Here is a 24,581-nt window from a genome sequence, read left to right as displayed (position 1 = left end):
ACCGGAGAGGTTGTGGGGCTTCACTTTGCGCAGTCCAGTTTCTGATATACACCCATGGTACAGTGCCAGCCCACAGACCAGGAGTTGGGGGACTCCTGACTTAAACTACCTCTAATTATGATTATCTAGAATCCTTCAGACTGCATGTTTATCATGGTTTGCCTTAATGTCCTTCACAAATACTTATGTTCCCCAATCTCATTTTCCTGTGCAATTAATCACACATCTGTTAAGTCTTGCAGTACTGCTCTGAAGATATACATTTTTTTCCTCTTTATTCCCAAAGGCAAAATACATAAACTCTTCATCATATTTTTAAAACAAAAAAATAGTGGGAAAGAACTGAGGTTTTATGTTGTCAGTACCTCATCTTTATTTTACAATTATGGAGATGTGAAGTGAGACAAGGCAAGTCCAAATCTACGCTTGACTTTGTAAAAATTAACCCCGAGGAAATCAAGATCTCCTCCTTTTCCAGGATTGAATAAATCAGGTTCTTGCCATAAATTTTTTTCCAGAATCAGAGCATTTTCTTCTCAGCGCTGAGCCATTCCATCCGCCACTCCTCAGGGCCCAGAAGGTTCCGATCGGTTACCCATCCGGCGGCTGTCAATCCTTGGGGAAAAAAAGGGAATCCAAATTGAACAGAAAGGATTGGGTATATCTATAAATATTACACCTAATCTTTGTTTCTACCTTTCTAGTCCAGGTGCAAATGTAAAACAGCACTAGAAATTCAAAACTACAGTACTCCTCACTTGCCCACTGCAATAGCGACCAATAACTCTGTTGCTAAACAACTAGACTGTAAACTGAAAAAAATCATGCAACTGCATTCTAGTTACAATGGGAGTTTGTTGTTTCTTGCCGTGGTCATTAAGTGAATGCAGGTTGTTAAGTACAAGTACCGCGGCTTCTGGAAGCTTCGCCACTAGTTTTGTCAGAAGCCAGAAGTGAAGGTCACAAATGAATTCATAGAAACCCAGGATGCTGTGAGGCCTACAACTTTGAGGACCTATCCTAACTCATCTTCTTCAGCACAGTCATCACTTCAAATGGTCACTAAACAAAGGATGAGTAAGTAAGATTGCCTGTACTTAGTAAAAAAAAAATTAAAAACTGGAAAAAGCTGTGACTGACATTCGGAAGCACTCCCAGAATGCTGGGAAAAGCTTTGAACAAGGATGTTTTCACATCATCAATCTTTTGATGTGCTTTAAAGGTAAAGATTTTCCTCACACATATGTGCTAGTAGTTCCCGACTCTAGGGGGCGGTGCTCCCATCCACTGGCAGGCAGCAGCCAATCCTGGATGCGTTTGCAGCTGCGTGCCCCTGATGCACCCAGCAAGCCAAATCTCGCGTGAGGAAGCCCACTAGAGTGAGATTTCGGCTATTCTTGCTGGGTTTTTGCTTCTGTGCATGCACAGAAGCAAAAATATAGGTGAGGATAGCTGAAATCTCACTCTTGTGCATGTCCTCATGCGAGATTTGGTTTCTGAGCATGCGCAGAAGCCAAATCTCACATCAATGGGCACGCGTGTGACCGATGGGCGCTTTCGTGTCCGCGACGGTCTCCAAGGGAGCTCCGGTAGCAGGTAGGAAGTCCCTTCACTGCTCACGTCCATTTTAAAGCCACAGAGCCAAAGATGTATCTGTGGTCATCTGGCCAGCATGACTAAACGCCGAAGGCACACGGAACACTGTTACCTTCCCACCAAAGGTGGTCCCTGTTTTTCTACTTGCATTTTCTATGCGCTTTCGAACTGCTAGGTTGGCAGAAGCTGAGACAAGTAACTGGAGCTAAAACCATTATGGGGCACTGGGGGTTCGAAATGCTGAACTGCTGACCTTTCTGATTGACAAGCGATCTCAGCCACTGCATTAATCAGTGTTTCTCAACCTCAACCACTTGAAGGCGCATGGACTTCAACTTCTAGAATTCTGTAATGGGGAATTATGGGGATTGAAGTCTTCACAATGTCAAGTGGCCAAGGCTGAGGAAAAACTTACCTAAATCTTTCTCTTTTAGACAGCGGTGGGGGGCGGGGGTGGCAATGTGGAGTCAGAGGTAGTGTAAGACACTTTGGCTGTTCCTAGAGACTATTCTGATCGGTGACCTGCTAAAAGCTGGTGGCTAAATTTCCCCCTATGTTGAGGTGGAAGGCATGAGAGCTACTAAAACAGGTATTATCGCTGTTAGTATGTCTCGGTACGAAACCTTCAACACACATTAAGTAGAGTTGTTGTGGTGTAGGAAATGTGGGTTAACCAGACAATGACTCAGACTTAGTATCAATGTATATACAACAATATTATTATTTACAAATATACAGAATCAACAATATAATACTCTAATAGTTTACAAACCACGCACACAGCAAGAATATAGCTCACAGCAAATATATCTCTAACAAAGTAACTCCCTCCCAAAGGGAACAGTATTGGCGCCCTCTTATGGCCAACCAGTAATATTTCCTTAAAGGTACAGTCTTTACATTTTACAAACCAAAAAGGTTAGCTACTGTATGGCAACACCCAGGTAAGTTATGTTCTATATACTAGCAATCACAATTAAACAGCAAAATCCCCCCCCCCAAAGTCCCATCCACATGAATCATCACCTATCATCTTCAGACCCTCAGTCAGTAGGGGGTGGCTACTAGTATGGGCCACACCATAGCTTTGGTAGCGGAAATGTACAGGGAGCCCTGGGTGACTGGCGGGAATGCATGTATGTCCAAGCGAGATTTTGCTTCTGTGCATGCGCAGGAAGCAAAATCTTGCGAGGGGGAGTGCGCAAGAGATATATTTTGGTGATTTTTTTGCTTCCGCGCTCATCCCCTTGTGAGATTTTATGATTTGGTTTGGTTTGGTTTGGTTTGGTTTGGTTTGGTTTGGTTTGGTTTGATTTGATTTGATTTGATTTGATTTGTATGCCGCCCCTCTCTGCAGACTCGGGGCGGCTCACAGCAGTGATAAAACAGTATACAATGACAAATCTAATATTAAATCTAAAATAACAATTTTACATTACAAACCTAAGAAAACCCTTATATAAAAACATACACACAAACATTCCATACATAAAACTACATAGGCAAGGGGAGATGTCTCAGTTTCCCCATGCCTGATGGCAGAGGTGGGTTTTGAGAAGTTTACGAAAGGCAAGGAGGGTGGGGGCAGTCCTGATCTTTGTGGGGAGCTGGTTCCAGAGGGTTGGGGCCGCCACAGAGAAGGCTCTTCCCCTGGGTCCCGCCAGCCGACATTGTTTAGTCGACGAGACCTGGAAAAGGCCAACTCTGTGGGACCTAACTGGCCGCTGGGATTCGTGCAGCAGAAGGCGAGCTCACAGATATTCTGGTCCGGTGCCATGAAGGGCTTTAAGGGCTTTTTGTGCATGCGCAGAAGCAAAATCTTGCTCGGGCACGTGCCCACCAGTCACCCAGAGATGCGTACAGAGCACACTGTGGCAGCAGTAAGTAGGAACCCCCACCTGCCTCAGCCCCCTCCCCAATATGTGTTGCCTCTGGCCATCAGTACAATACCAAGCATGATTGAAACGTACAACCAAAAGGTTTTAAAGGCATAGATGAGCTTCACATAAACTTTTTGAAAAGTGAGATTTGAATTTCCTTGGTGCTGAATGCAGAATTTAAAGTAAACTTTCTACAATTTCCACCACGCACCTGCCAGGAATTTCGGAAATATCCTGTCTAAGAACTGATGCATTTCGGAATGTATCCTAGGATCCTCTTCACTGGATTCTGAAAAGCAGGAAAAAGAAGGTGGGATATGAGAAAGAGCCTGCACAGCATATCTATGCCAGGCGCAAAGGAGAGAAAGGGCGGGAAAATCCTTGGAAAATGGAAGAGAAAGTCGGTTATTCTCCTTGAGTCCCTGGAAGAATAAATGCAAACGAAAACAATCCACAAACAAGGTACAGCTTGAGTTGCCAGAAACTATATTTTTTTGCCAAATGCTGCAGGAGAGAGAATGAGAAGGCCCCTGATTCCTGCAGATTATCCCACTGTCACTGGGTTCTCACAGGCCTTAGGCATGATTCCCACCTCCCACCTTATCAGACCAAAGGAGGTGGATCACCCTCCACCTCCTCACTTAACTCTGGTACTTTCTGCAATGCCTGAACAGATGATTTCATTGTGTGGCCTTGTAGTGTGATTCAGGAAGTAGCCACCATAATGGCGCAGCAGGTAGAGTGCTGTATTGCAGGCCACTGAAGTTGACTGTAGATCTGTAGGTCAGTGGTTCAAATCTCATCCCCGGCTCAAGGTTGACTCAGCCTTCCATCCTTCCGAGGTGGGTAAAATGAGGCCCCGGATTGTGGATGCAATAGGCTGGCTCTGTTAAAAAGTGCTATTGCTAACATATTGTAAATTGCCCTGAGTCTAAGGAGAAGGGCGGCATTAAAAAAAATCAAATAAATAAATAAATAAATAAATATTGGAGGTGGTGAGATAAGCTATGTCTAATATGCTGGAATAAAAGTGCCACCCACTCTAACATACAACCAGGATCACAAAGATGTCTTTCTCAGTCGCTTCTCTTGAGACATGCCAGAAAAGGAACCTGAGATGTGGATTTCCAATCTCACCAAGTTATGACTGACGGGAATAGAGAACTCACTGAGAGAGATCAGCCTGTTAGAGCTGAAGTGAGGCTTCCCGGAGGTCGATGTAGGTAAGCAATGAACAAGCATCATAGAACAAAATTAACTTTTATTGTAAAAAGTAAAAAAAATTATATTGCCGGGAGCGGCATAAAAACATGTCTTCACATCTTAACAAGTAAGAAGAGAAGTAATGGCTGCCAGCGTCTCTTCCTGTGCAAGAAAGGAAGTGAGCAAAGCAGTGTTACATCATAGAAAGGGAGGAGCTACATTAACAAACAGAGTTAACCATTTAACTACAGGATGTTTCTTAATGTCTTTGGAGGCTGTCAACCCACAGCGTGACAAAGTCCTCTAGAGCAGGGGTCTCCAACCTTGTGTTGTGATTCAGTCTGAGGCTCCTCAGGGAACGGCTGGAACTCGGACGGCTCCATGCTCAGAGGGGGAGGACGAGGAACAGGAGGAGGAGGAGGACCAGGCAGATGGGGAAGAGGAATGTCAGGACGAGGAGGAGGGAGAGCAGCCTGAGACCCCCGGGGGGGAGCTCTCTCCAGCGAATAGCCTGGAGTCATTAGATGAGAACGCACAAGCCATCATAGATATGAGGCAGAGAAGGGCAGCACAAAGAAGGGGCCAATTAGCCAGGTATTTTCATCCCTAATAGGCAACAGCTGGGTTTGGGTGTGGTTCTCCTCAGAAAGGTTGAAAAGGCAGGCCCGCCCTTCCTGTATTGTGGAGAGTTATCTTTTGGGAGTCCTGTGACCTTGCTTCGATCCTTGGCGTCTCTGATTCTGGCTTGTGGCCTCGAAGGCTGAAAACTTGGGGGAGGCGTGGGTTTTATTATCTACAGTGGTGTGTGTGCCAGCAAGAAGCCTGTTGTATTGTCTGGCTGTCGTGACTCTTCTGTGAAGCTTCATAGCATTCCAGTTTGTAAGAACAGTTTTTGTTATCTGTGTTTGTTTTCAAAGATATAAAATGACTTTGCTTTTTACCAGCGTGTCTGGCTACTCTTTTTAGTTGGTGTTGACGTCTGGGGGAACCCAGACAGAACACCTTGGCAACTTTAAGACTTGTGGACTTCAACTCCCAGAATTCCTCAGCCAGCTAAGCTGGCTGAGGAATTCTGGGAGTTGAAGTCCACAAGTCTTAAAGTTGCCAAGGTTGGAGACCCCCATTCTAGATTGCCCCCTTCCCCCCAGTCACAGTTCGTTTCTTCCTCCATATTCACTTTCCAAGTCATCACCTTTATATAACTGGCGTTGCAAACTCAGGAGGGATCCTCTTTCCAAGACACAGGTCCCCATATCTTGATATGTTAAGGCCTCTAGAAGAAGGGCGTGGGTGTAGGCTTTAATCACATCCACACTGCCTGCTTGCCGATGTAGTAGAATAGAGATCAGCCCTGCAGAGGAGGACAGGGGTCAATAAATAAATTCTCTCTCCACACCCACAAGAAACTAATCATAGCCCAGATTGCCTCATCAGCCACATCAACCTTCAACCAATCAATCACCACTGTGTCTTCTGACTCATTGCGCAACCCTGCTGCTCCAGCTACTAAGTTTAAATACCGTAACAAAGGGGAACTCAAAGGTTTCCACTCCACCATTTGCACGAGGTGGCTTGGACTAAGAAAGGAGGATTGGTCCAAAGTCGAGCAAAGTTTTTAACTGTTTTTTAGTATTGGATTTTGTTGTACTGTTTTACTGCTGTTGTTAGCTGCCCCGAGTCTGCGGAGAGGGGCGGCATACAAATCCAATAAATAATAATAAAATAATAATAAAACTGCCCAAGGGACCTTTCACCCCAAGTCTCCCTTATCTCAACTCACAAATATTCGCCATGCTCTACTTGTCCTCCATGCCAAAAAGTCATTCTAGAAGAAGTTGTGGTTAGAAACATAGAAGATTGATGGCAGAAAAAGACCTCATGGTCCACCTAGTCTGCCCTTATACTATTTCCTGTATTTTATCTTACAATGGATATATGTTTATCCCAGGCATGTTTAAATTCAGTTACTGTGGATTTACCAACCACGTCTGCTGGAAGTTTGTTCCAAGGATCTACAGTGATCCCTCGATTATCGCGAGGGTTCCGTTCCAAGACCCCTCGTTATAATCGATTTTTCGCAATGTAGGGTTGCGGAAGTAAAAACACCATCTGCACATGCGCGCCCTTTTTTTTCATGGCCGCGCATGCGCAGATGGTGGAGTTTGCGTGGGCGGCGGGGAAGACCCAGGGAAGGAGCTGAGCTAGTGGCAACAGCTCACATGCCAGCAGACAAGAGCCGGGGTGGCACAGCAGGTAGAGTGCTGTACTGCAGACCACTGAAGCTGACTGTAGATCTGCAGGTCAGCGGTTCAAATCTCCTCACCGGCTCAAGGTTGACTCAGCCTTCCATCCTTCCGAGGTGGGTAAAATGAGGACCCGGATTGTGGGGGCAATAGGCTGGCTCTGTTAAAAGAGAGCTATTGCTAACATGTTGTAAGCTGCCCTGAGTCTAAGGAGAAGGGCGGCATTAAAAAATCAATCAAACAAACAAAAAAACAAAATAAACAAAATAAAATAAACAAACAAACAAAATAAACAAAATAAAATAAACAAAATAAAATATAAAATATAAAATAAAATAAAATATAAATTAAAATATAAATTAAAATATAAAATGAAATTAAATTAAAATTAAAATTAAAATTAAAATTAAAATTAAAATTAAATTAAAATTAAAATTAAAATTAAAATTAAAATTAAAATTAAAATTAAAATTAAAATTAAAATTAAAATTAAAATTAAAATTAAAATTAAAATTAAAATTAAAATTAAAATTAAAATTAAAATTAAAATTAAAATTAAAATTAAAATTAAAATTAAAATTAAAATTAAAATTAATTAAATAAATAAGGCTCCATGTGCCACTTGTGGCGTTCATGCCATAGGTTCACCATCACTGCCCTACACTATGATCAGTATCGGGTTCCTATCCGTACGGATGAGGCCACCACACCAGTAGTAAAAATGGAGCTTCAGGTCTCTGCCGTGCACGCATGCACAGCTCAGAGAGCTTTTGCTTCTCCGCATGCACTGAAGTTTCTCACATACACGCGTGCCCTCGCGGGATTTTGCTTCCTGTGCATGCACAGAAGCAGAATCTCACTGGGTTGTGCACATTTGCACAGCAGAGACTCGGAGCTGCGCGCACAGTGCACTAGTAGCAGCGGTAGTAGCCACCCCCGCCTGGCTAGGACCACATACCCACCTGCTGTTCGGTTGAAGAAAATTAAGTAATTTGAAGCGTTGCCTTCAAGAGCTTTCTGGAAGTCAGCAACACTGATGGGCGTGGGAGAAAAAAAACATAGGCGTAACAAAAGTTAAGGAAGGATGGTTTGAGGTTAGGAAGAGACCCTCTTTCGGTCTCCCAAAGAATATTTTCAGCCCAGCTCAAATCAATGACAAAACTACACTTTAAAAGGCTAAATCATGCATTCCGCTGTTTCCTTAGAATAATGCCGGAAACTCACCTGGTGGTCACTTTATAAAGCGGAGCCCCAAGAGTTATCTTGAGCTGCTGACGAAACCCTACAATGAAAAATTTGTATGAGTCCTAACCCGCGGTTCAAGTAATGCTAACCAAATGTTTGGTGGAAGTCTTGGCTAAGGGGAAGAGCATGAACTTCATCACTACCAAAATAACTACTCACACGTGCCCAGAAAACCTTTTACGGACCTTTCACGGTTTCTATAAATCCAAGTTTCCATCTTGGATGTATCAACCATGGCTACAGAAGGTCTGATGATGACCACCATGTCTGATAGCAGCTGGGTGGCACAAGAACCCTTACATTTTGTTTATTAATTCCTGTTGCCAATGCGGCAGATATATTCTCAGATATATTCTTTTTCTGACTGACGGCAGAAAAAGACCTTATGGTCCATCTAGTCTGCCCTTATACTATTTTCTGTATTTTATCTTAGGATGGATATATGTTTATCCCAGGCATGTTTAAATTTAGTTACTGTGGATTTACCAACCACGTCTTCTGGAAGTTTGTTCCAAGGATCTACTACTCTTTCAGTAAAATAATATTTTCTCACGTTGCTTTTGATCTTTCCCCCAACTAACTTCAGATTGTGTCCCCTTGTTCTTGTGTTCACTTTCCTATTAAAAACATTTCCCTCCTGAACCTTATTTAACCCTTTAACATATTTAAATGTTTCGATCATGGCCCTCCTTTCCCTTCTGTCCTCCAGACTATACAGATTGAGTTCATTAAGTCTTTCCTGATACGTTTTATGCTTAAGACCTTCCACCATTCTTGTAGCCCGTCTTTGGACCCGTTCAATTTTGTCAATATCTTTTTGTAGGTGAGGTCTCCAGAACTGAACACAGTATTCCAAATGTGGTCTCACCAGCCCTCCATATAGCGGGATCACAATCTCCCTCTTCCTGCTTGTTATACCTCTAGCTATGCAGCCAAGCATCCTACTTGCTTTCCCTACCACCTGACTGCATTGTTCACCCATTTTGAGACTGTCAGAAATCACTACCCCTAAATCCTTCTCTTCTGAAGTTTTTGCTAACACAGAACTGCCAATATAATACTCAGATTGAGGATTCCTTTTCCCCAAGTGCATTATTCTACATTTGGAAACATTAAACTGCAGCTTCCATTGCTTTGACCATTTATCTAGTAAGGCTAAATCATTTGCCATATTACAGACGCCTCCAGGAATATCAACCCTATTGCACACTTTAGAGCCATCGGCAAATAGGCAAACCTTCCCCTATGGCACTCACAAATACCTAGCAGAAGGGGCTCCTGAGGATTGATGACAGCAGGACCAGGAACTTCTTCCCACTTCAGGTAATGCTGGAAGACCTGGTGGAGCCGGGCACCGTTAAGTGTCTCCATGCAAACTGCCCGCACTGCTTGATAGTTGGCATAGAGATGGAGGACGGTGAAGAGGGCATAGAGGGCATAGGTGAGGCTGAAGGAAGAAGAAGATTTCTTATTCCTAATTTTATTTTTCCCATCTCTCCCCTTTCCCACCCTTGTCGTTCCATTCCTTTAATCTGGGTATAGTAAAGGGCGTACATAAGTGCACCAGAGTGCCTACCGTCCCCTGTCCTATTGTCTCTCCTATATCTCCTATATCTTCTCTTCTATACCTATATCTTTTCCTGCTATTCTCTCATAGTTGTATTTCACTCCTTTATTTTCTCCTCCATTCCCCCTTTAATACATTCTACCTGATTATATCCTCTATAACTCTCATTGTGTATTATTGTGTATTGGACAAAACAAATAAATAAAATTTAAAAAGTATTCTTTCACAACCAGCCTGGTCCAGGGATGAAATGCTACTTGTTTGTTTGATTTGATTTGATTTGATTTGATTTGTATGCCGCCCCTCTCCGTAGACTCGGGGCAGCTAACAACAGTAAAAAGACAATATAAACAAATCTAATATTAAAAGTAATGTAAAAAACCCCAATTTAAGAAACCAATCTTACATACAGACATACCATGCATAAATTTTATAAGCCTAGGGGGAAGGGAATATCTCAGTTCCCCCATGCCTGACGACAGAGGTGGGTTTTAAGGAGCTTACGAAAGGCAAGGAGGATGGGGGCAACTCTGATATCTGGGGGGAGTTGGTTCCAGAGGGTTGGGGCCGCCACAGAGAAGGCTCTTCCCCTGGGTCCCGCCAAACGACATTGTTTAGTCGACGGGACCCGGAGAAGGCCAACTCTGTGGGACCTAACTGGTCTCTGGGATTCATGCGGCAGAAGACGGTTAGGCCCTGTTTGCCAAAACTGGTAGTAACAAATGCTTCCTGTTCACAGAATTGGTAGTAAAAATTGCTTTTTAAAAGTAAGAAAAATGTTGCGATGATGGGGTGGTAGAGCTGATTGTCACAGCTGATGAACTTATTTTTTTTACTTTTTTAAAAGCATTTTTTACTACCAATTCGCCCAAACTGTGATTCTGTGAGGTTCCTTCTTCATTTTGTGTGAAGTCCAGTTGCTTCTGCATTGTGCGTGAGTCAGTGGTGTAGCTTTTTTGTTGTGTGTGTGTGGTGTGAAAGTTGGTTTTTGAGCTCTCTGTGACTCTGTGAGGTTCCTGCTTGTTCCAGGGGCCATTTTGTGTGAAGTCAGCTGCTTCTTCATTGTGTGTGAGTCAGTTGTGTAGCTTTTGTGTTGTTTGTGTGTGAAATGTTAAAGTTGTGTTTTGAGCTTTTTGTGACTCCATGAGGTTCCTCCTTGCTGTTGCAGGGGCCATTTTGTGTGCTTTTGCAGTGTATGAGTCAATTGTGCTGTGTGTGAAGTGTGAAAGTTGGTTTTTGAGTTCTTTGTGGCTCTGTGAAATTCCTGCTTGTTGTTGCAGGGGCCATTTTGTGTGCTTCTGCACTGTGTGTGAATCAGTGATGTGGCTTTTGTGTTGTTTGTGTGTGATGTGTAAAAGTCGGGTTTTGAGCTCATTTCGGTCACATGACCACGACCACCAAGCCACACCCACAAAATGGTAGGGAAAATGTTTAGATTTCACCACCGCCCTCATCTGCATATATGTACTCGGAGAGAGAATGGAAAAAAAAAAGGCCAGCATTTAACTCACAGAAGATTGTCCACTACAAGAGGGATCAGGAAAAGACTGAAGAGTAGGCCTGCTAAGTTCACTACAGTCTCCTGCATGATGAGAGAAAGACAAAGAGAAGGTTAGAAGGAAGTCGGTTTAGACAACATCTCCTTCCTGATCTCCACTTGGCCAAGCCGTGGGCCGGCTATTGTTTCTTTGATCCCTCCTCTTACCTGGCTTCCATCTTTGGCTGATACGTCGGCCATGTTGTCCCGTCGGGCCTGGTGCATGGTGAGAGCAGCGCGAGTGGCCCCTCCAGCTACACCCACAATGCACTGACACCAAGAGAAGGGAAGGGAAGCGTGGTTGAAACTGTCACAATCTCCACAACCATCCCATCAGTTAGGTCTCCCCACTGTAAAGACCCCAGTCTGTTGCTTTAACTCCACTTTAATATAGGTGGCCCTAGTTCATTGGGTGACTGTTCAAAGTTACAACAGCCTTGAAAAAGGTGATTTATGACTGTTTTTCTTGGGTCACATAATCAAAATCTGGATGCTTGGCAACGTTCATATTTATGAGGGGTCCAGTGTCATGAGATCATGTGACTTTCTGACAAGTAGATTCACTTAACAACCATGCTATTAAATTACCGTATTTTTCAGAATATACGACTTTTCCTCCCTAAAAAAGGCTGATAATTTGGGTGCATCTTATACTCTGAATGTAGGTTTTTTTTCAGCCCTACCTAGCTGTTGACAATTTTCCCAACTCTTACATCATCATCATCATCATTATTATTATTATTATTATTATTATTATTATTATTATCATCATTATCATTATCATTATCATTTTATTTATTGGATTTGTATGTCACCCCTCTCCGTAGACTCGGGGTGGCTAACAACAATGATAAAAACAGCATGTAACAATCCAATACTAGAACAACTAAAAGCCCTTATTATAAAACCAAACATACACACAAACATACCATGCATAAATTGTAAAGGCCTAGGGGGAAGGAATATCTCAGTTCTCCCATGCCTGATGGCAGAGGTGGGTTTCAAGGAGCTTACGAAAGGCGAGGAGGGTGGGGGCAATTCTAATCTCTGGTGGGAGCTGGTTCCAGAGGGCCAGGGCCGCCACAGAGAAGGCTCTTCCCCTGGGTCCCGCCAAACGACATTGTTTAGTTGACAGGACTCGGAGAAGGCCCACTCTGTGGGACCTAACTGGTCACTGGGATTCGTGCTCTTTCATTGTTACTCTCTGCGAAGAATGTTTTCCAAGCCCTAAGTCTTTGCAGGCTTTTTTTCCCCATTGATCTAACTTGCTCCAAATGTTTCTTTCCAGCCCTAACCGGGTGCTAACGATGTTCCCAGCTCTTACCGGCTTGCAAGCTCTTTCGTTATCACTCTGCGAAGAATGTTTTCCAGGCCCTAAGTCTTTGCAGGGTTTTTTCCATTGCTCTGCTTGCTCAGACTGTTTCTTTCCAGATGCTAATGATATTCCCAGCTTTTACTGGCTTGCAAGCTCTTTCATTGTTACTCTCTCCGACTAAAGTTTTATTTAAAGCCCTAGCCAGGGGATAAAATAATGTGCTGAAGCTGACCAGACTAAGGATGTTGGCCAGATGAATACCTGGTAAGCAGATTCTTTTCCCTATTTTCCTCCCCAAAAACTAAGGTGCCTCTTATACTCCGAAAAATACGGTAACAATTGCGGAGATTCACTTAACAATAATGACAAGAAAAGTTGTTTTATGTTGTATGATGTGCAGTCTGTGTGTAACATTTAAAACCTAAATAAAAATATTATTTTTTAAAAAAAGAAAAGTCATAAAATGAGGCAAAACTAACTTAGCAAATGTCTCACTTAGCAACATAAATTTTGGGCCCAGTTGTACGTGGCACTTCGAGGACTACCTGTATGGCCATCTCCCTTTCTCTGCACCTCTTGCTTTTTTACCTTGAAAAAGCCACTAGTGCAGACAATGAGTGTGAAGCATGCTGGGAAAGCTGGCGCCACAATCTCCATGAAGATGGCCACGTCGTTGAGCACATCGGCAAAGAGTCTAAAGGGCGGCATTGAAAAAAATCACTCTGTTAAGGTTGGAAGTAAATCAGCCCACCCCAAGCGTACATTTTGAACACAAGGCCCGGCTGTGATAATGTATGAATGTGTACCTAAGGCTGGGCATGAGATCTATCAAAACTGATGGAAGGGCCTTATCTTTCTTTACCTCCATTGTTTAGCATCGCAATCCAGTTTGCTCCTGGAAAAAAGAGAGAACACAAGCAAGGAAGTAACAGGGTTTGAAGATCTGTAGCCGTTGTAGCATACATGTTAGGATAGGATTATATTATATCTGAACTTCTAGCATAATATGCCTTGCTCTCTCTGACTCCATTATAGCCAGGGTTGGACTACACGTAACTCACATAGTTAGTCTGCACTGATAACTGACCATAAAACAGTTCAACAACATCCCACTGATAACAAGTACACATTACTCAAGGATGAAAGCTACGTGATCAAAGGATGCATTATGTGTTGCCTGAAGTAAACAGGATGAGGCTGTGATAAAAGGCCTTGCTCATGGTAAACAGGAGATTGGCTGTGATAAAGACAAATGGCTCAAGGAAATTAGCTGTGAGAGACATTTGCTCAAAGGAAATTATTCAAGGAAATTGGTTATGTTATAAATGAGGATAGGAAGGACTTAAAGTTGTGTCATACTTAGAGCTATGTTATTGGATGCTTGTGTATCAGCTGACATATACATGTAATCATTTCTATTTACATATGCTCCCAATAAAAGAAGGCACGTGGCTCATCACCGTGTCACTTCACCCAGAGAGAAAATGTGTCCAAGTCTTCTTTCTAGGATTGGCGTTCGTGAGTGACCCCGCCTGGCTGGGGGTGCCCTAGATCCCTCCGAGACATCGCAGATTCACATCCCTACTTATCTTTAGAATTTTCTGAATTGATTTAGGCCCATCACTAGGTCTCAGCCCACCTCCCAGGACGGACGGAACAGGACAATTCACCATGGCCAACTTGCCACAGGACAATTGAACAGTTCGATTTAATTATTTAAAATAAACAAGCATTATCTTAATTTTTGTCATTCGCGTTTCATTTTGACCCTCCTATCTTTAATGATTCTGTTCCACCATTTCTTTGATATTAGTGTAACTCTTGTTCTCCAACAAGTTGTCCCATGGCAAATTAGCCATTATCCAATGGTGAGTTGACAGTGGCAAGTTTGGAATGGAGAGTTGACCATGGAGAGTTGGCCGTGGAGATTTGGCCATGAAGAATTGGCCTTGGAGAGTTGGCCATGGAGAGTTGACCATGGAGAGTTGGCCATGGAGAGTTGGCCATGGAGAGTTGGCCATGAAGAATTGGTCATGGAGAGTTGACCATGGAGAGTTGGCCATGGAGAGTTGACCATGGAGAGTTGGCCATGGAGAGTTGGCCATGGAGAATTGACCATGGAGAGTTAGCCATGGAGAGTTGGCCATGGAGAGTTGGCCATGGAGAGTTGGCCATGGAGAGTTGGCCATGGAGAGTTTTGCTGTGGACAGTTAGCCATGAAAAGTTGACCATGGAGAGTTGGCTGTGGAGAGTTGGCCGTGGCAAGGTGGCTGTGGTGTGATAAGGCATCTACTGAGGGAGGATGCATGATACATAGATGTCACTTTCAGTTCTTAGGGGAAAACGTAGGCAATAAATGAAACATGAATAGCCCCATCCAAGATGAGGAGAGAAGGACTCACCCCTTGCTCCAAGCGAAAACGATTCGGCCCAACATTCCAGTTCCATCTGTCATAGAAGAGATAAGAATGGTTTGCATGGCAACAAAGGGCAGAGTATAGAAATAAAAAAGTAACACAAAGAGAATTCTGAGAAAGTTTGAGACTATGGCTAGGAGATCTAGAGGAGGAGAAGGTAGGAGGGGCTTAAACACATGATGACCTGATGCCAACATGGATTCAGGGACGCCAGGCCCAACAAAAATATAGATCCTATGCAAGTAGCTTTATTGTTCATACACCGCAGCTCTGCTTTATGCTTACTCAAACTTAAGGAACAATTATTAAAAGGAATTGAGATCGAATCAGCCATCATGCCCAGCACATTTATTAATAGACACTGATACAGCAACATTTGCATTCAAGACACCAAATTATCACAGTACTTTATGTGGTTTGCATAAAGTTTTGTGGGCGTTAATCTTTTCATTGTTTTTAAGGTGCTGTGAGCCATCCAGTCACATCTACGAGACTACAGCTGTAGACTATGACCCAGAGTTAATAACCCCAGAGTTGCTTCAAAAGTGAGATGGGTGGCATATAAATTTAATAAATATATCATTTATGTGTTATTTGCCTGACAGGCAAATTATGCAATAACCCACTTCTAGATTTAACATTTGTGAATGATTAACTATTTACTATTTCAATCACCTTCGTGAAATTCAAGCTGGATTCACAAGTTGACTGCCCCACAATGAAATATGAATTTTGATTTAGCAATGATGCAAACCAGGCAGTTGTTTGTAAAGCAATATCAAGGGCTTAGTGTTTTACGTGGACATAGCTGTTTGTAAAGCAATGTTTAGGACTTAGATTAGGTTGATCTGCTCAAAAGTAAACAAGAGTTAAAATAAACCATGATGAATGTCGGTGAACCTACTATACTAATTTTGTGTTAGAACATAGAAACATAGAAGACTGATGGCAGAAAAAGACCTCATGGTCCATCTAGTCTGCCCTTATACTATTTCCTGCATTTTATCTTACAATGGATATATGTTTATCCCAGGCATGTTTAAATTCAGTTACTGTGGATTTACCAACCACGTCTGCTGGGAATTTGTTCCAAGGATCTACTACTCTTTCAGCAAAATAATATTTTCTCACGTTGCTTTTGATCTTTCCCCCAACTAACCTCAGATTGTGTCCCCTTGTTCTTGTGTTCACTTTCCTATTAAAAACACTTCCCTCCTGAACCTTATTTAACCCTTCAACATATTTAAATGTTTCGATCATGTCCCCCTTTTCCCTTCTGTCCTCCAGACTATACAGATTGAGTTCATTAATTTTTTCCTGATACATTTTATGCTTAAGACCTTCCACCATTCTTGTAGCCCGTCTTTGAACCCGTTCAATTTTGTCAATATCTTTTTGTAGGTGAGGTCTCCAGAACTGCCAATGCAATATTCAAATTGAGGATTCCTTTTCCCCAAGTGCATTATTTTACATTTGGAAACATTAAACTGCAGTTTCCATTGCTTTGACCATTTGTTGGGCTTAGAAAGCAAGGAAGAAAAGTGATTAAGCAACTACAGCCTTAGGAGTTATTACATTAGGTGAGGATTAGGACAGATCAGGAGTCAGCAACCCATGGCTCTGGAGCTGCATGTGGCTCTTTCATTCCTCTGCAGCAGCTCCCTATCGCTCAAAACATGTGTCATAACTGCACAACTGCTTTTGACCTCCAGTAGGCCAACCATAGATAAATCCAAGAAAGAAAAGTTTTAGAAGAAAAACCGAACGTTTAATCCAACTACATATGCTAGTTTTGTGACTCCTGGTGTTTTCTTTTTTGTGGGAAAGGGGCCCAAATTGCTCTTTGAGTGCTTAAGGCTGTCAGCCTCTGGGATAGACAAAGAGGTAGAGTTCTCCTTTGATGGCACAAGAAATAGGACTTGCCAATGGAACTAGCGCTAGAATACAGGTGAGTAAGCTGGTGGAGAAAGGCCTTCTATCAAGAGAAGGAAAAACCCAGAGAAATTCAAGAAAGGCCCACCTTTCAGAATCCAAGTGACAGTGGCAGCTGCGACGGTGGAAGTCTCATCCCCGACCCCCACTCCCTTCAGCACTGCCTGGGTGGCCAGTGTCCCTGTAATACTGCTTGCAAAGGCCTGCAGGTTGATGGGGGGATGAAGGGGAAGAGAGAAAGGGCAACACTTGGGAAAAGATAAGGAATCCTCTAGGCCAGTGATGGCGAACCTTTTTTCCCCCCAGGTGCCGAAAGAGGGTGCATGCGAACTATCGTACATGCACAAGTGCCCAAACCCATAAGTCAATGCTTGGGAAGGGCGAAAAATACTTCCCCTGCCTCTCAGATGCCCTCTGGAGCCTACTGGGCCCACTTCTGGTGGGCCCAGTAGGCTCGTGTTTCACCCTCCCCAGGCTCCAAAGGCTTCCCTGGAGCCGAGGGAGGGTAAAAATGCCCTCCCCCATCCCCCCCGGAAGCTTTCTGGGGCCAAAAACACCCTCCCTGAGCCTCTGTGTGAGCCAAAAATCAACTGGACTGCACACACATGCACATTGCAGCTGAACTAGGGCAATGGCTCACGTGCCATAGGTTCGCCATCACTACTCTAGGCCCAGTTCGATTACCATAATAACAGAGTTGAAAGGGATCTTCTAATCCCGTGATGGCGAACCTATGGCACTCATGCCACAGGTGGCACATGGAACCATATCCTTTTCCTCCCACTTAGGACTGTATGACTGTAATTTGTTGCTTGTATCCTAAGATTTTCATTAATATTGATTGTTTCTTCATTGCTTATTTGACCCCTATGACAATCATTAAGTGTTGTACCACATGATTCTTGACAAATGTATCGTTTTTCTTTTATGTACGCTGAGAGCATATGCACCAAAGACAAATTCCTTGTGTGTCCAATCACACCTGGCCAATAAAGAATTCTATTCTATTTTATATTGGACGGCATGTGAGGCGTTGCCCTATGCCAGCTCCAGGATGTATGCGGGCGTTAATCAGCTGGTTTTTGGGCTTGAGAAAGGCCGTTTCATCCTCCGGAGGCTTCAGAGAAACTTCCCTGAAGCCGCGGGGTGCAAAAAACCATCCAACAGGCAAACCGGAAGTTTGGTAAAATGGACTTCTGGTTTGCCTGTCGTGCTGTTTTGCACATTCCGGGGCTTCAGAAAGCTTCCCTGAAGGCTCCAGAATGCAAAAAAACACCACAACAGGCAAAACGGAAGTCCATTTTACCGAACTTCTGGTTTGCCATTTAGCTATTTTTTCACCGTCCCAGGCTTCGGTGAGGCCTGTGCGCATGCATAGGGACGGAGGGGGGTAGGGATTGTGTACATGCGCAGGGGGAGGGAGCAGGCGCGGCCAAGTGCATGCATGCACACACACCCTTTTGGCACACAAACCAAAAAGGTTTCACTATCACTGTTCTACTGCAACCCCTGCTCAAGCAGGAAACCTTATATATAATATATGCATATGAATGAATGAATGAATGAATGAATGAATGAATGAATGAGTGAGTGAGTGAGTGAGTGAGTGAGTGAGTGAGTGAGTGAGTGAGTGAATGAGTAAATGAATGAGTAAATGAATGAGTAAATGAATGAGTGAGGAGTGAGTGAGTGAGTGAACGAACGAACAAACAAACAAACAAACAAACAAACAAATAACACACACTTCACATAAATGGCTGTCCAATCTCTATTTTTAAAATGTTCAGTATTGGAGCACCCACAAGGACTGAAGGCAAAGCTATTCCACTCATTCATTGTTCTCACTGTCAGAAAATTTCTCCTTAGTTCTAGGTTGCTTCTCTCTTTTATTAGTTTCCACCCATTGCTTCTCGTTCTGCCTTCATCACCCGGGTTGCCCTCAGCTCACAGACACCCCCCCTCCCCAAAAACCCACACCCACAAAGATTCAGTCAAAATAAGCTCCAGGTCTGGGTGAGAAGGGAAGAACGGTTTGAGCTTCATGGATCCCATGGAAATTAAGCTGCCCCTCACAAAGGAACCTTTCACTCACCTGGATGGTGTCCCAGAACTGGTAGGCGAGATAGTCCGTGCTGACGCTTTCAGGATAACCTTGGGGCAGGAAGATGGACTGCAAGAAAGAGAACGGCTGAGAACCTTCTTCCTTCTGACCCACCCAATTTCCGCCCATGGATCCCCTCTCATTTTTGCCAATCTGCTTGCATTCTCTTCCACAACGAATGGTTGATTGATTTCTTCTGCTTAACCAAAGCTATCTCTGGCTCACCTGCCATTGGCCCAACAAGGCTTCTGTCAAATCCTACACCCAATGAAAGTCCAAGAGGAGAGGGTGCCTCAGATGTTCAGCGTCCATTTATTAGATGGGGGGGGGGGAGGGACTTGCGGCCATATTTATCAATATCATAATTATTTGAATCACTGTTGTGTAACCTGAGAACCTGGGACACCTGAAAGCCATAACTGCCACTCACAGGCCTCTGCAAGAATGTTGTGAAATTGTAAGGTTCTTTGGGAATATAATGAGAAAATTATTAGAAGCTGGAGAGGATCAGATCTGCTACATCTATTTTTTTATTAAGTCAATCTTCATTTGTGCATCCCACACTGTCAAGTTACTCTTTAAAATTTAAACCAAAGTTTCCAAATCTTGGCAACTTTAAAGACATGCAGACTTCAACTCCCAGAATTCCCCAGCCAGCATGGAAAGAAAGAAAGAAAGAAAGAAAGAAAGAAAGAAAGAAAGAAAGAAAGAAAGAAAGAAAGAAAGAAAGAAAGAAAGAAAGAAAGAAAGAAAGAAAGAAATTATTTGTTTGTTTGTTTGTTTGTTTGTTTGTTTGTTTGTTTGTTTGTTGATTGATTGATTGATTGATTGATTGATTGATTGATTGATTGGATTTGTATGCCGCCCCTCTCCGCAGACTCGGGGTGGCTAACAACAGCAATAAAACAGCATATAATAATAATCCAATACTAAAACAGTTTAAAACCCTTATTATAAAACCAAACATACGTACAGACATACCATGAATAAAATTGTAAAGGCCTAGGGGGAAAGAGTATCTCAATTCCCCCATGCCTGGCGGCAGAAGTGGGTTTTAAGCAGTTTACGAAAGGCAAGGAGGGTGGGTGCAATTCTAATCTCTGGGGGGAGTTGGTTCCAGAGGGCCGGGGCTGCCACAGAGAAGGCTCTTCCCCTGGGTCCCGCCAAGCGACATTGTTTAGTTGACGGGACCCGGAGAAGACCCACTCTGTGGGACCTGACTGATCGCTGGGATTCGTGCAGCAGAAGGCGGTCCCTGAGATAATCTGGTCCGGTGCCATGAAGGGCTTTATAGGTCATAACCAACACTTTGAATTGTGACCGGAAACTGATCGGCAACCAATGCAGACTGCGGAGTGTTGGTGTAACATGGGCATATTTGGGAAAGCCCATGATTGCTCTCGCAGCTGCATTCTGCATGATCTGAAGTTTCCGAACACTTTTCAAAGGTAGCCCCATGTAGAGAGTTGAGGTCCGCGTGTCTCAAAGTTGGGAAACTCTGCTCTAAACCTTTTTTAAAAAAAACCAGAGCAGCTTACTTACCATAAAGATATGGTGGAGGGAAGGAAAGTGTCGAGCTTCAGAGGCATCAGCCACAGAGCTTAGCTTTCCATCAGGGAGGGCCTGATAACGACGAGCCGATCGAGAGCCGTAACTTTCCGTGCAAAGTGTCTGAATTTCCAAGTCAGTCATGATTGGGCCTGAAGCTTTAAAAATATGTAGCATTAATCATGTGATCATTGTGTAACTTAGTGGTTCTCAGCCTGAGGAGTCGGGACCCCTTTGAGCATTGAACGACTGTTTCACAGTGGTTGCCTAAGACCACCCATGGGAAAACACAAATTTCCAATGGTGTTAGTAACTAAAGCTTCTATTCTGGCACCTTGGAACATATTTTTTCAATTCGACCAATCAGGCGTTTACATTGGGGGTGTCCCTCTGACCTTCCTGCCAATCAGCTTAAAGCTCTGTTGGGAGAATTCACGTTAGACTTAAGGTTGGGGGTCACTACAGCATGAGGGGTCGCGGCATTAGAAAGGTTGAGAACTACTAGTCTAACTACATCATACAAGACAATAGTTTTCAAGATCCTCTCCAAATCTCTCATGCAATTTGGAAAGTTTGCATAAATATAGAAACAGAAACATAGAAGATTGACAGCAGAAAAAGACCTCATGGTCCATCTAGTCTGCCCTTATACTATTTCCTGTATTTTATCTTAGGATGGATATATGTTTATCCCAGATTTAAATTCAGTTACTGCGGATTTACCAACCATATCTGCTCAAGTTTGTTCCAAGCATCTACTACTCTTTCAGTAAAATAATATTTTCTCACATTACTTCTAATCTTTCCCCCAACTAACCTCAGATTGTGCCCTCTTGTGTTCACTTTCCTATTAAAAACACTTCTCTCCTGAACCTTATTTAACCCTTTAACATATTTAAATGTTTCAATCATGTCCCCGCTTTCTCTTCTGTCCTCCAGACCAGTGTTTCCCAACCTTGGCAACTTGGAGATATTTGGACTTCAACTCCCAGAATTCCCCAGCCAGCATTTGCTGGCTGGGGAATTCTGGGAGTTGAAGTCCAAATATCTCCAAGTTGCCAAGGTTGGGAAACACTGCTCCAGACCAAGGGTCTCCAACCTTGACAACTTTAAGACTTGTGGACTTCAATTCCCAGAATTCCTCAGCCAGCAAAGCTGAGAAATTCTGAGCAAAGCTGGCTGAGGAATTCTGGGAGTTGAAGTCCACATATTTTAAAGTTGCTGAAGTTGAACAGCATATGCTTATGTTGCTGCATCCTTCACCATTGGTCATACTATCAGAAAACTGCTAGAAGTTGTACTTAACCTCTAAAAGATCAGTCTAATGGCAGTGCACAAACAAGGGGAGAATGTAACAGTTACAATATTCTACACAAACAGGTATTTTCAGCATCTGGTTTTTGAACACACACATCCCAACAAGCACATTTTTTGTGAAAACTCAGGCTTTAATTATTCTCCCGAACACCAATGTGGTGGGAAGATGCCTCATCTTTCAAATTTTATTGATTGATTGATTGATTGATTGATTGATTGATTGATTTTGTCCAATACACAATGAGGGTTTTAGTGGGTATACACATAGTAAAATACATGATGAAGGTTATAGAGGAGATACTCATAGTAAAATATATTTAAGGAAGAATAGAAGAGAAGATATAGGAATAAAACATATCAATGAAAGAATAGAAGAAGAGATATAGGAACAGAAGAAAGGTATGCCAAACCAGGAAATTGCTTAGAGGGCTGTAAAGTAATATATAAGTCTTAAGCTCTGCTATCTTGAGAACTCCATTTAAATAAAAACGTATTAATGATGCGTCTCTAAAGTTTTCATCCCGCCGTTTTAAATCGATTTACTTTGAAGACCCACTTACTTTAATAGAACTTGGGAGGGAAAATGTAAAGAAATGCATAATAAAATGCGTTCAGATACATTGCATGCAACAGCTTCCTCCACCCACTAAAGACCGCGAAAGCTTTTACACGTTAAAATGTCAGTTTCCCAAAGAATCGTGAAAGACAAGAAGCAAAAACCAACCAACCAACAAAAACCTTTGCAGAAGTAATGACGATGACTGTCCGTGTCTTTCCTGCCTGGATTTGAATTGTAACCCAGAAGAAGTGAAAATACAGCCAAGCAATTCAACCTCCTTCCCCTAAGGACACATTTAGCCACGTCTTTAATGCAGAAATGTAGCCGTAAAAGCGTCTTCAGCTGGCAGTAACAATGGACGCTGCTTTCATCCAGCGGGGGGAACCAGAGAAATTGGTCGAGCTGCAAACCCGGCTTCGTTTAAGCGTCGCGCCTTCTTCTTTCAAAGATCTCTGGGAAATGTAGTCGCCTGTCTATCCGCATGGCTTTAGTTTAGTTCAGTTCAGTTTATTTGAAAATTTTGGATTATGACTTCACATTATATATAAAGATATTTTTCATAGCTACAAATAGAAACATAGAAAATTGACGGCAGAAAAAGATCTCATGGCCCATCTAGTCTGCCCTTATACTATTTCCTGTATTTTATTTTAGGATGGATATGTTTATCCCAGGAATGTTTAAATTCAGTTGCTCTGGATTTACCAACCACGTTTGCTGGAAGTTTGTTCCAAGCATCTACTAGTCTTTCAGTAAAATAATATTTTCTCATATTACTTCTGATCTTTCCCTCAACTAACCTCAGGTTGTGCCCCCTTGTTCTTGTGTTCACTTTCCTATTAAAAACACTTCCCTCAATTTTATCAATATCCTTTTGTAGATGAGGCCTCCAGAGCTGAACACAGTATTCCAAATGGGGTCTCACCAGCGCTCTATACAGTGGGATCACAATCTCCCTCTTCCTGCTTGTTATACCTCTAGCTGTATCTATGTCTAAATGTGTCTGATGGAACAAAATCGAAAGTAAAGGATGTCCTGTGCGTTAAACATTCCTGATAGATGCTTACAGCAAAGAAAAGCACTGCCACTTCACATTTAAAATATTTGAGACTGCTTTTAAGGGTCTCAGAAATTCACAGAAAAAATAAGCCTAATATTTTAAAAATTTAATAAACATTAAGGGAATCCAAATCTGATGTGGAACAAATTGGTGACGCATAAAAATGAGCTTGAAACCATATTATTTTTTTAAAAATGTTGATCCTGCTATTCAGGCACCTTTTTCTGGTGATTTTTTTTTAACCAGCTCCAAATTCTGGTATGTATCCTCATTTCTAAAATTTAAGCCACCAGGCTGGTGGTGTGATGGTGCTAGAGTTGAAAAACACCATGGTCAAATCCCCCTTCATCCATGAAAATTCACTGGGCAACATTGAGAAAATTTGTATTTTTTGTTTTATCTGTTACTGTGGCTGGGAAAACTAGAGAGTGGTGGCAAATGTGTGTGTCCCAGGCTCATGTTGTAGGATCCGATCTGGGTCGGTCACTGGGGCCAGAGGTTTAGACTTCCAAGCTTTGGGCCTCATGCTAGAGGCCATCCTCAGAATGTCTCACATAAATAAGTTCTCTGAAGATGGGCTCTAGCACAAATCCGAAAACTAAACCTTTGAAAGTGCTCTGTATGCAGCATGCAGCTCCTGAACAAATATAAGCTATATATTTAATAAACAAATGCAGCCATCTTTTAGTAGAGTGCTAGTAGACCGTTCTTTCCTATCTCGTGTTTTGCATTGGTTTTCTGAACAGAACACCTACACACGCATGCACATCCAAAAAATCCTTCCAATCACTATGCTTCTCCTTCGTCTTCAGGAATGGCTCCCTTTGGATTCCATCTCACACACACACACAAATATTTTTCTCAACCAAACAGCTAGTGTGTGTTTAATTTCAATTTTTGTATTGAATTTCTGTCACTGCACGTTCATAAATTACTGCATTGGTTGCAAATACTGCTCTTCAGCTCCACAGTCACCTTAGCTGAAGCTCTTCCTAGTTCTGTAAATAATTAATTTTCCAATGAACAGAACACGATGCACAAATAAAACACAGACACTTAGG

General features: G+C 42.7%; 1 protein-coding gene across 4 annotated transcripts; it reads right to left on the bottom strand.

Moving 5' to 3' along the window:
- Positions 1 to 348: 348 nt before the first annotated feature.
- Positions 349 to 22,872, bottom strand: RUSF1 (RUS family member 1). Of its 4 annotated transcripts, none has more exons than XM_070729405.1 (15): positions 22,630 to 22,872; positions 20,579 to 20,742; positions 19,028 to 19,105; positions 17,024 to 17,138; positions 14,989 to 15,034; positions 13,449 to 13,481; positions 13,175 to 13,280; positions 11,440 to 11,541; positions 11,246 to 11,316; positions 9,430 to 9,614; positions 8,147 to 8,204; positions 7,885 to 7,955; positions 5,872 to 6,030; positions 3,688 to 3,765; positions 349 to 615 (listed from the first exon to the last, which is right to left on the bottom strand). In XM_070729405.1, exons 2-15 carry the CDS (start codon positions 20,726 to 20,728, stop codon positions 521 to 523), a joined length of 1,347 nt encoding a protein of 448 aa, XP_070585506.1. In that variant the 5' UTR covers positions 20,729 to 20,742; positions 22,630 to 22,872; the 3' UTR covers positions 349 to 520. The 4 variants fall into 4 exon arrangements, with proteins under 4 accessions (XP_070585506.1, XP_070585507.1, XP_070585508.1 ...); XM_070729406.1 differs by having other exon boundaries at positions 22,640 to 22,834; XM_070729407.1 differs by lacking the exon at positions 11,440 to 11,541 and having other exon boundaries at positions 22,630 to 22,834.
- Between the last annotated feature and the right edge of the window lie 1,709 nt (positions 22,873 to 24,581).

The sequence above is a fragment of the Erythrolamprus reginae genome, chromosome Z, assembly GCF_031021105.1.
Source record: "Erythrolamprus reginae isolate rEryReg1 chromosome Z, rEryReg1.hap1, whole genome shotgun sequence".
In the NCBI taxonomy this organism is placed as follows: Eukaryota; Metazoa; Chordata; class Lepidosauria; order Squamata; family Dipsadidae; genus Erythrolamprus; species Erythrolamprus reginae.
Note: the sequence above shows the minus strand (reverse complement) of the source record. Positions and strands in the feature narration are given on the sequence as shown.